Consider the following 12,220-nt stretch of genomic DNA (forward strand, 5'->3'; position numbering starts at 1 on the left):
CAGCTATAATATTTCCTAAGTTCCATATGAGATCCCTTTCAATGCAAGGTTCTATAAGTTCCCAGCCATTATTATTATTTTCTCATCCGTTGCTCCTTTTACAAGTATGTAATGTTCCTCATTGTCACCATGTTGGTTTTGTCTGGAGCTTTACCTCCAGATTTCTATAGATATACTTTTTTATTGACAGGTAAAGGACAAAATGAGGAAATATCTTTGCTATATATAAGACATGGTATCTGTCTACACTACTAGGACAGTGTAGACTTCTATTCTGTCACTTATCCACCTTTGTGAAAGGAATTCTGATATTGGCTCACTGAAGTCATTTTGGTCAACAGCAGAGGAAATTGATAATATGTATGTTTTCATCAGTCAGACAGTCCATGTTGTGCTGTATTCACAACAAACTCCCAAGTCTCAACTAAAAATAACCAAGGTTTATTTCTCGAACATGCTCCATGTCATCAGGGGCTGGCTCTGTATTATCGTTCCTCAGTCTGGAGGATTGAGTAGATGGCAGCTAAAAGAGGCTCGATCCAACTTCTTGCACAACTGCCAGGCAGGAAAAACACACTCCCACTGTTTGCGAAAGGTTCTGTCTGGAAGAGACAACCTCACTTTTGCTCAAGTTTCATTCGCCAAAGGGTCACAGAGTCAGATCTGACTTTAAGGGGCCAAGAAGATACATCCCTTCTGTATGCCAGAGAAGAGCCGACAATATCTGGTGAACGGTAGTAATAATAACTATACACTATGCTGTATTGTGACTTCCAAAGCTTATTTTTGCTTTTTGTTTGTTAATTTCTCAAAAATTCCCTTCAGTTATGTGAGTTACCATAAATCCTTCTAGTCAATTTCTTTAATAAGAAAACTGAAGTTAGGCAGAGTTAGCTTCTTTTGCTTATTAGAAAAAAAACGATCTAAGGCATTAGACTTGGCGTTATAAATGTCACTGAGCGGCTTAGGAAAGTGAACTTCAGTTTACACCTTGGGCTGGTTTTGAAGAAAGGGTACACACCTATTTTTCAAGGATAAGGTTTTAATAGGAAAAGAAGCAGGGCATGGCATGAGCCAATATTTAGGTCCGAATAATTATTGGTGGCTGCAGCATGTCAGGCAGGGAGCCAGGTGTTTTTGCATATGCTAAGTCAATTTAATTCTTTATAAAAACAATATGAGGTGAGTCTTACTATTCATCACTTACATATGCAGAAACTGAGGGTCAGAGAGGTGAAATGACCTGTCTGAAAGTCACTTAACTAGCAAATGATGGCTTTGTTTTTACTCCATCATCTGATCAGGCAGAGGTGAAAGAGAAGAATGCAATGTGTGCTTTTGGGTAGTGGGTACTGTTCGGTTTGGCAGGACTGTGGGATACATGCAAGGCGGAGGGGCCCTTGAGTGCTAAGGCAGAGAGTTGGAGTCTATCAGGTAGGCAGTGAGAGGAAGGTTTCTGCATCAGAGAGGGCACTGGTGGAGCCATGCCTCAGAAACATTGATCCACTGTTGTCCTCTACGATGAAGAGAAATGAGGCACGCTGGAGGCCTGGAGACCAGTTGGAGCAGCATTGTAAAAACTCACATAGGCCTGAATGGGCATGGGTGTTGGCAATGGAAAAAGAAAAAAGTATTCTATCGAGTCTCCAGACGCCCAGGGAATTGCTGAACGAAGTCTGAGTTCTCCCTATGTAGATAGCTCCTACTTTTCATTATAGGTTTCTCAAGAACTGGCTCCCAGAAAAAACCTGGATGGAGAACAAAACAGGTAAGTGCCCAAGTGAGAAATCTACAAAGCTCCTCTCCCCCAAAAATCACCTCTTCCCCATCAGTTGTGGGGCCTAACATTTCACCAACGGGGTTCCGTTCTTTCAAGAGTCTCTTATTTAAGTAGGACTATCTGTGGACAAGAGGGAGAAGGGACACTGGGAAGTGTCCTCATTAGCAGCATCCAGGCAAGTAACATAAATGAATGGGGGCACTCTAGGGGGGCACCGTGAAGAACAGGGCACATGCTCCATGTCAGGGGGGCCTCTCGGTTCTGGCTGAGGGGCCCAAAGTTGCTGGATCTACTATTTCAGCAGAAACCTCATAGCCAAATTTTTTGGGAAAGTCCTCAATTTTAAAACATTGCAACCAGTTTAAACTTCTTAATATCACTGTGCTGGCCACATTCAGCTCTTAATTTGTTACCAGTTTGCCACCTCTAGGTTAAATGTTAGTACCATTTCATCAAAACCTTTCCAAATTTGAAAGCACATCTTTAGTAAAACTAGCTACAGAGCAAGTTCATCTGGATCGCCGAGAGCAGGGATAGAGCAGTCTGGGAGCCGGGCAGGGACTGTAGGGAGGCCCCTGGACCACGTGCTGGGCATCCTGGTGCCTTAGCTTTGAAAGGTAGATGGACTACGGCAGTGACAATATTTGCTGCAACCGGGCCCTCCTGGGCGACCACCCAGAGCTGGGCTTGGAGCCGAAGGAGGGATGGGCAAGCTGTGCTGCTCCCAGCTCCAGTTGGCCCCTTCCCATTAACATTACAGGAGTGCAGTCGCGTGGTGTTTGAAAAAGCATCCCTAGTTCCACGAAATGATTTACAGGACACCAGACTCTGCATTTCAGAGGTCTCCGGTGTACCATAAAAAATATATTCTAAAGGAATAATCTTTATCTGAGCTGAAGCTGCAGTGAAGGAAGCTCACGTCCAGCTGAGAGCAGCCGTGAGCTTCTGTTCACTCAGGGAAAAGTCTCTGTTCATGTTGTTGGAGTAACATTTTTTTCTCTCTTTGGCACTAGGTATCTAGTTAATATTTAGACACTATATACATTTTCTTTCAACTGTTGTCCCTGTTATGTGATCAAACAAAACCGGAGATGCCAACCACATCAGCCCTGTAGGTGAAAGCAGACCCTCCAGGCACCCAGCTGTGGCTAGCAGGGTAAACAGGACTCACTGGAGCCAGCCTCTGGGAAAGACTGGCGCCATGTGCGTGCAGGGCCAGCCCCTGCCCCCAGGAAGCAGAGTTCGCTGGAGTGCCTCAGTTGACCGCTCTGCCTGTTCCTGCCATTCCAGCCTCGCGTTTCCTCTACCTCCCTGAGCAAAAGGAAACAGGAAGCAAAGTGTAGTTTTGAATGTTCCAAAGCCTTCTGATGTTTACCATTCCCCCCAGGAGAGGGACGTGAGGGACAGAAATCTCTCTGCAAAGAAGATACTTTGTAATTCAATGAAGCGATGCACAAACACAGCAACACAACTTCTCTCTGCTTATAAGGTGTTTAGAGCGATGATAGTCTCAGCCTATTTTGGTCCAGGGAAATCCAGGGCGCATGTGCATCTGTGGTTCAGGGTGTCCAGGAGGAGACAGCCTCTCCTTTTGGAGCAGAAAGCACAGTCAACCAACCGGTGGCGGGACAGAGGCAGAAGCTCTAGGGCAAGGAAATTTGTGGGTTTGTGTCAAAGCTCCACCAATCAGGAGCTTCAAGCTAAGATGGGGAGGCTGGAAAGATGGAAGTTGGGATGGGAATCCTGGTATGGACAAGAAATTCCTCCTGGGTCAAAGGCAGGAGGATGTCCAGGAAGGGAGAAGGGCGGGTCACGGATGGACCGAGTTTGCCTGGAGTCCCATGAGAAAAGGGGAAGCGAGAGCTCACCACCTTGTGGCTGCCAGCTACCTGTTGGGCGGCACTGGCGGCAGGCGTCGGGCTCTAAGTCTCTGAAAGTATCAGGAGAGGGAAGGAGAAACTGGCGTCCCAGGCTCCCAGGGGAGGGGAACCTCTCCAGCATGAATGTGGTGCGGGGCGGGGGAGGGGGGCACGATCTCCGCTTTGCCGGGTGCCCCAGGCCTAGCGCACGCCGCCTCTGTTCTGCATCCCCCTCTGCAGGCGCGCTCGAGGCGCACTCCCCCTTCCCTCGGCGGCGCGGACCGCGCGCCCGGGCCCCTCCGCCTCCCATCCACTCCTTTCTCTACCCGCAGAAAGTTAGCAGCGGGGAGGGAACTCGGGGCTGCAACAGGGCGCGGCGGCGGCGGCAGAGACTGAAGCAGGAGCCGCGTCGGAGCCGGGGAAGCGGGGGCGCTGCAGACGGAGCAGGTGCAGCCGGTGGGTCCGCGCGCCCCCCTTGGTCCCCTTGCCGGAGGCTGAGGGGGGTGGTGGGGGGCCACCCGGACTCCGTGGGAAGAGTGGGTAGGGGGATCATGCAGCCGGGCTCTTCCCCGGCGCAGCGCGACAGCGGCCAGGGCCGGGGTGCAGTGGCGTCGCTTCACGCTGCCTGGGCGGCTGGGTGGGGGGGGGGGGGGCCGGGCGGGGGCGCTGGCGGCGGCTGAAACCATGTCCGGGCTGCGTCGGGGGCTGCCGCCACCGCTGCCGCAGCGAGCCCGGAGCCGCGATGACCCCGTGGCCCTCACCTCCTCCGCTTCTGCCTCTACTTCTCGCCGCGCCGCCGCCGCCTGGCGCGCAAGCTGCTTTTTCTCTGCGCCTTGTCCCTGTCTGTCACCTACCTGTGCTACAGCCTCCTGGGCGGCTCGGGCACCCTGCAGTTCCCCGTGGTGCTGCAGGAGCCGCCGGCACTGCCGCCGAGCCCCCGCCGAGCCCGCCGCCACCCTCTCTACTGCCGCCCCCCATGCGCCTCGGCACCCCCTCACAGCCCTCCGCGCTGCCGCCGGACAACGCGAGCCGCGAGGAGCCTCCGGAGCCCTCCAAGCAGCCCCCTGCCCCCGGGGCCGACGGCTGGGGTCTGGCGAGCGGCAGCGGGTTCGTTCGGGACACCTGGCTCCGGACCCCTGTGGCCCCTGGCGAGATGATCACGGCGCAGAGCGCGCTGCTGGAGAGGGAAGCGCAGAAGTCCAGCACCACCCACGAGGAGCTCGCAGGCCAGAGAGCGGTGAATGGGAGCAGCGAGAGGGGCGGCGCCCTCAGCACCCTCAACTATGGGGAGAAGAAGCTGCCACAGGCGCTCATCATCGGGATCAAGAAAGGAGGCACCCGCGAGCTGCTGGAGGCGATCCGAGTCCACCCGGACGTGCGGGCCTGCGGGCCGTGGGCATAGAGCCACACTTCTTCGACAGGAACTACGAAAAGGGGCTGGAGTGGTACAGGTAGGACCCTGGGCTCGGCGCAGGCGATGGATGGGTGGGGAAGACCCAGAGGGAAAGCTGCGGCTTCTCACGCCCTTCGACATCCAGGCACCTCCCCGAGAGCCCTTCGCCCCACGAGGGCTCTGCGGACCCTGGCGGGCCTGCTCGGGGGTTCGTGGAGAGGGCTGGAGGCTGGCCAGGGATCACTGTATTTCAGGGCTAGGGGAGCTGGTGTCACACTGCCCTGCCTGCCTCAGGTTCCTCAACCAGGGAGCTGCTTTCTGAAGCTGCCTAGCTCCACGCCTGGAAATCCCCAGCCCAGGTGCCCACGGGGTGTTTCCCAGGCCAGTCTCTCGTGGGGCTCAGCGCTGCTGCGTTGGGGACGCTAAGGCATGAAGCAGGATAGCTAGATTGACTGAAGGGCTTTGAGATCTCCTGGAATCTCTCAAAATCGCCCTCAAACGTATTTGCGTCTCTGGAATCCGACTTTAGTATTTTCAGGTTAGAGCAAAATGATCAGGGAACAGTTAAAAAGATGATGCTGGCGAGTTTTGGCTTGCTAGAAAAGACTGAGGATGTTCCCCATCTCCAGCAACCCTGGGTTGCTTTGGCATCAGGAGCATCAAGGTCTGCACGACAGTCGGTGCCCTAAGAGTTTTTACATCCTGCACCCCTGCCCTTTCTAACCGTCGCCTCCTTGGCAACAGATTAGAGCTTCTGTCTTGTGAGATGTTCATCTTCCTTGTCTTCCACCGTCTCCCAGCGGTGAGGGAAAGGAGAGGAGAGTAGAAAGTTAAGTGCAGGTAAAATAAATTAGTGATCCGGCTTTCTTGCCCGCCATAACATTTAAAAAACACTGGAGCAGATGCCCAAAAGGCAAACCTCCTTTGCTCCCCCCCCCCTCTTTTTATGTCTTTCTGGAAAACATCTGGATGGCTGGTCCCATCTCTGTTGCGTCTCAGTAATTAATTGGAATTGTCAGACAAACACAGGCTTTGTCAGCTAAAGTGGTATTATCATCTTCACAAGGCCAATAGGTAAAATAAGGATTGTTTCCTGACAAGTTGCCTTGCTGTTGAAGAGATGTGCTTTCTAAGTTTAAATTACAGCCTGTGAAAGTTTTAGAAATAACCTAACTTCAGAAATATATAGTAAATGTGTATTATATAATAATATATATTACTATAGGTATGTATTATATAATATCTATTATATATGAATATATAATATGTATTGATTGATTTCTTCCGCTTTAGAAAATACCCCTTATGCTTTCAAAGCTTGAGAAAAGTACACTTAGGCATAAACATTCCAGCAGGTTAAATGGAAACAGCAAATGTGTCTGTTAATGTCTTGTCTGTTTCAACCAAGAGAACTAATTGCAACATTTTAGGAGGCTTCAAACAGCCGCTTCCTATCAAAACAGAAACCAGTCAATGCCTGCTTGAACTGGAAAATCAGTATTTATAACATTGCAAGTCATGGCTTCGAGTTTGCGATTATAATTAAAAAGGTGTCAGGATGATTAATGCAGCAACAGCAAACCAGAGAAAGAAGGGGATGTTTGGGAACGTTTCGGTTGTTTAATTGTTGGTTGTAGGAATGTTCTGATTTCTGCTGTGGGGCAGCTTCAGCCCTATGAGGGTCACTGTGGTCTTTTCCAGTTCTAATTTTAAAGCTGTGTATCTTGTGAGAAGTGTCAGATGCCCTTTGGGGGAGAGGAAGGCCTGAGGATCAGACCTTTCCAACATGTGTTGTGTTGCTTTGTGGCAGCTGGAAATAGAGATGGGGTGTTTGATTCAGGTGACTTAAAATAACGTTGATGACGTGTGCGTGGTGGAGTGCGTGTCAGGAAGTCCCATCGTAGGGTCTGGAGAATTTTCTGAATGAAAGGATAGAAGACGCCAGATTTTCTCATGTTGTTTTTACACTGTGGCTTGGAAAGGAAGGTATGAACTGGCCTCGCTGTCGTGACATGGCTACTGAAGATGTCATTCCAGCTTGGTGGTACTCTCAGCCATCACTTGTGGTATTTGGGCCTTGTGGTATTGGGTGTCAGTATTTGGTAGCCACCTGTAGAACTGTTCCACTGGAGAGGTGTGGACAGAACTGGATCCTCTTGATCCTCACTTCAGAGGACCATACGGTGTCTCTGTGTCCTCGATCTGCTATGCCAGTGACTTGCCTGTGGGAGACCCTTATGTTCAGTGGTGCCGATTGGAAGTGCGGGAGGAGAATCTGTCTAACATAGAGGTAATCATTAGCCACCCAAACCTGGCTGTTGAGAAGACTCCCAGAAACCCCTTGGACCTGCAGGAGCCGAGTGGGCTGGCACTGGCCTTGGACCGCTCTCCAGCCTTATGAGGGACAGCAGTGCTTTGAGGACATTTGTGGGATTTTTACTTGCTGCACCTCTTCAGGCTCCTCTCTCTCCCATGTACGAAGAGGGGACGACAACCTCACTCTATTGTAGGAAAGGAAACAGTGGCATTGATTCAAACCAGTAACAGAAACCCTTCCTCTTGGTTCCCTGATGCAACTGGGTCTTTTCAGTGGTGGCATCGCTACTTAAATGGTTATACCACGTATTCTGCCTGAAATCTTACTCTACTGTCTAACTGGTTAGAGATCCACAGGTTAATTAAAGGCTTTGATTTCCCCCATATATTTATTTTGTTTTTGTTTTTCTTTTCAGTGTGTTTCCCAATAGCCTACTAATTGTGCTAGTGTTTCTGTTCTGGTTGTGTTTTCAGCAAGAGGGAGAGCGAGAAGAAATTGGGGCTGCTCTCGGCACAGCTGGCTTGGGGTTTCCTCATATCCAACTAGGCAGCCCTAGCAGTTTTATTTCTGGTGTCCCTCAGGCTGTATCTAAATCTGGGTTTTGCTTTCTTCTGTGCTGTTGATCTAACGTGAGTCAAAGACACATCTGAGATGAGGACATGTGCATTGGATTTTCAGGGCAGTATGGACTGATGGATTAGGATGTGTGTGTTAAAGCTATGGAGAAGCAAGCCTCACTTGGTGGATGGACAGAGGCCAGTGATTAATAAGTGGGAGTAGATTAAACCCTCCACTCCTTCCTCTGTCCACCCCCCAAATAAAAGGGTAAAGCCAGAACACACCTTTCAGTATGAGCCGATACACTCTGGCTGGGCAGAGGCCTTGAACTCTCCTAAGGGATGGGACCTTGTGGCAGGCCAACTGGCTGCCACGGCAGAACTCATCAAAGTGACAGAGACGACTCGAGCTGTGGCCTCCCTCGTGGTTTACAGACTGAACAGTAACCGTGACCACTTTGCTCTGGGAGCCACTCAGCTCCAGGGTGCTGAGAAGGGACCCTCCACGGTTTCCAGTTGTCTGCAGTGGTAGCAGTTAATAGGCAGGTCCCATTGGCTGGGGGAAAATAACTCAGGAAAACAGCTTCAGTCATGCTCATGCCACACAGAGGAAAGTGGTCAGCACCATTATTCGCATGTGGTATTTGGAGAGAATGAAAGAGGACAATGGAAAGGCGCTGGCATTGATTGAATGCCTGTGATTGTGGTGGTTGGTGCTTCACAGACATGTTATCACATTGGGGTGTCATGATGAGGCTGTGAGTTAAACAGCAACATTCCTGGTTTACACTCCAGGTGGCTCCCGGAGGGTGAACCACTGGCTGAAGGTTGCTCAGCTGGTCAGTGGTTGAGTTGACCACATCTGTCCAATTTCAGAGTGCTGGTTTCTTTCCCTGTGCCACGCTGCCACTCAGAAAGTACTGGAATGTCTTTTCCTTCTTTCATTCAACAAACACTTAATAACGTTTACCATGTGCCCAGTACTGTTTTAGGTACTGGGGATAAAGTGGAGAACAAGACAGAGGGAGGACCTGTTCTTGTGGAAATGGCATCTTTTAGTAGGGTGGTAGGGGAGACAGCAAACAAACGAGTCGTTCTTTTAACCTTTTTAATGTGGCTGTAGAAAACTTAAAATGACACTTGTGACTCCCATTGCATTTCCAGTGGGCAGGGCTCCTGTAGAGCAGTGCTTTTTAAACTTGAAATGCACATGGATCACCTGGGGTGTTGTTAACATGCAGATTCTGATTCAGCAGGTCTGGGGAGGGGCCTCAGACTCTGCATTTCTAACTTCCCAGTTGATGCTGATGCTGCTGATCCCTGAACCTCACTTTGAGAAGCAGGAGTTTAGAGAGTAATTGGGGTGTGTGTGTGTGCATGCACAGATATTATTTTAAGTCAAATGGTTAGGGGAAACCTCTCTGGGGAGGGGATGTAAATGAAGTGAAAGAGTAAGAATCTTCCATGTGGATATGTAGGTGGAGAGGTTTCCAATAGAGGGAACAGCAGGCACAAAGGCCCTGAGGTGGAAACAGGCCTTATGGGCTTACAGAGTGTTCTTTCATTATTTCAAAAGCAAGGTGTTTGTAGCTGGACAAAATTGGGTTTTGCAACTTACTAGTTAGATGATCTTGGTTGGATAACTGATTTAACATCACTCATTTTCAGTTTGTTTATCTGAGAATAATGCCTGCCTTGCAGGATTGTTGAGAGGAATAAATGAAATAATAAAAGTGAATGTATTTTCTAAGCAAAAAGTGAGTATCCTAGACCAAAAATCCAAATGGACTCAACTACTGGGTTTTTCCATTTCTCAAATCCTTTTGGTCTCATATGCCTTAGCTTCTGTCACAGCTGTCTTAATACTGAGAGAAGAGTCTGTTATTGGGGGTGTTTTTAGGAAAAGTCTAATAATGATTGGCTTTGCAGTCTACATCTGCTTAACCTCTTAAACCAAGGGTCACCAACTCACATGCCTTCTGGGCCCACAGCGATTGTATAAATGAGTGAAATAGACCAGGTGGGGAGAAACTGGGACGCACAAGCTCTGTCTAAAGGGGCAGCTACTCTTTTCCACGTGCAAATGTGGCATCAGGGTTATCAGATCTTCCACTTGGTGAGAGAAACTGGAAATCCAGTTTTTGATGTGAAATTATCTGGTGTTTAATGCTGGCAACAGATGGAAATTTCTTCCGAGCGCAGTGTGGGCCAGCACTGCAGACAAACAAAACCCACCTGTGGGCTCGGTACAGCCAGCCGGCTACCAGTCTGTGGCTCTGGCTTAAACTCATTTTGGAAAGTAACTGGCACACCCGTACCCTTTGTGGTTGTCAGAATTGTGGCTTCTGTGTGCTATTTTAGGTTACAGTTTTCCCCCTTTGCAGATGTTGCAAGAGCATGGGGCAAATACCTCCCAGATACATTGCAACAACAGCAAAAGGAGCTGGGTAGAAAGAGGAACATGGAGGCAGAAAAAGACAATTCCCCAATAAATTTCCCATTTGTTCCCAATGAACATTTTCCAGAAGTTGAGAAAATTTTCAGCTTTTCACTCATTAACGAGGCAGTCCCCTATTTGATCCATATTGATAAACTGTACTTATGTAATAGGGTCTGGTCAGGTGGATTGAGTAAGACCTGAGAGTTAGAAAAATTGAGTTCTGGCTTTGCCTTGCCCCATCCTAGTTCTGTTGGGCGTTGGGTTACTTATATTAAATTGTTTCTTTCTCTCCTTTTCTTTTCTTTTCATCTTTTTTTTTTAAATCCCTGTTTCTTTTCTGATGAGGTTATACTGTCTCCGTAGGGCCCATTCGCCCACTAAAATGCTTTGGTTCTGGAGCAGACGTCTGTGTTAGACCCTTCAGAGGAAGCAGGAGAGCACTGTAGGAGCAACATTATTTGGAGCCAGTTTTTGTATCTCTGAGTCAGAATCCACTGCATCCTCCTTGTGTGACCTTAGACAAGTTACTTAATATCACCAAGCCTCCATTTTTTTGTCTGCAGAATGGGCTCAATGTTACTTACTTGCAAGTGATTATGTGAGGGTGAAATGAAGTGGCCCTTAAAAAGTGCCCCCACGCAGAGTGTATGACATGATAAATTTCTTCTTCTCCTTCTCTCCTCTCTCTCTCCCCTAATTTTCCTTTTCCTTTGCATTTCTCCTTCATTTTCCTTCAATTCCTTCCTTTTATCTTGCCTATCAGTACAGAAGGCCCTACAGAGAAAGCTGTAATGCATTTTTCATTAGCAAATCGTCTTTCATTTCAAGATTATGTCTGAATGAGGGATCTCAAACCCTGAAGCAGATCTTAAGTAGCTCTCCAGAGAATAATCCAAACCGATTCCAGAATTGGGTCTACTGTGACATGAGCCGAAGGAGGAGAAGAGTCTGATTTCCTGGGGTACCTGCAGCCAGCCTTCTCCACTAAGGGGACGGGGGATGGAAGGGGGCAGGCTCTCGGGGCCTTCCTTCTCATATTTTCTTGAGCCCACTGTAGGAAGGAGGCCACTTGCAGTGGAGAGAGACTGAGGCATTTAGAATGCTGAGGGCATGCTTTGCCTTCCATTTTTCTGCAGAGCTGAAGGCACTGGAGAAGGCAGGACTGTTCTGGCAGACCCCGCCAAACTTCCTATGTTGCTATTTGGCCACTTTCCCTGGAGTTCTCCAGCCATCATAACATGACTTAATTATTTTAACTTTTGTAAATCATACCAGGCATTTTTAGTTTTAAATTGAGTCAGGAGAGGGGCCTTGAGACTTTAGGTGAATGAGAGATTGCCAGGGTTGTACGTTAGAAAGTTTTAAAGGTTTTGGGTTTGCATAATGGATGCTATTTCTGAAACTGATTGAACCAACGATCTTTCAAGTAATCTCTTGATTCCATTGGTCTCTGCGGTTTGACAAGCTCCTCTGTAACTGTCTTGGGAATTTCAGTCTGAAATTATAATTCACTAAGGGAGCTTTTCAGCCCATCTTGCCATTCATTAAAAGCAAGTGGTTGATTTTTTTTTTTTTCTTAACACTCACTAGTTAGGGTTGCCTGCCTTTACTTTTTTTTTTTTGCAATCTTTATTTAAGAATGTGTAAAGCATATTTACAGGGAAACAAAGCAGCACATCAATTAGGCAATACTTTTTTGGTTGTGAATGATAGAAATTGAGCTTAAATTATTATAAACAAAAAAAGATGCTTTATTGGCTTATGTAATTAGGAAGTCTGTGGGGTAAGTGGCTTCAGGAAAAGCTGAATCCAGGGGCTTGAGTGATTTGACAAGGTCTCTGTCTCTTTCCATTCTTTGCCGGGTTTGTCTCTAC

The 12,220-nt window shown here is 48.4% G+C and overlaps 1 protein-coding gene across 50 annotated transcripts in view; it reads left to right on the forward strand.

The window, feature by feature from the left end:
• Window positions 1–12,220, forward strand: part of LOC138917078 (heparan sulfate glucosamine 3-O-sulfotransferase 4-like) — a 103,040-nt gene that overhangs the window by 46,358 nt on the left and 44,462 nt on the right. For 18 of the 50 annotated variants that reach the window (XM_070231549.1, XM_070231551.1, XM_070231539.1 and 15 more), the window contains 3 exons: window positions 1,719–1,768; window positions 3,972–4,095; window positions 4,505–5,090. In XM_070231549.1, coding sequence (XP_070087650.1) covers window positions 4,616–5,041 — 426 coding nt within the window. In that variant the 5' untranslated portion in view covers window positions 1,719–1,768; window positions 3,972–4,095; window positions 4,505–4,615 and the 3' untranslated portion in view covers window positions 5,042–5,090. Of the gene's footprint in view, window positions 1–1,718; window positions 1,769–3,070; window positions 3,270–3,971; window positions 5,091–12,220 lie in introns of those variants that run through there. The other 32 variants (XM_070231506.1, XM_070231505.1, XM_070231510.1 and 29 more) reach the window with 6 other exon arrangements.

This window comes from Equus caballus, chromosome 13 (genome assembly GCF_041296265.1).
Source record: "Equus caballus isolate H_3958 breed thoroughbred chromosome 13, TB-T2T, whole genome shotgun sequence".
NCBI classification, from domain to species: Eukaryota; Metazoa; Chordata; class Mammalia; order Perissodactyla; family Equidae; genus Equus; species Equus caballus.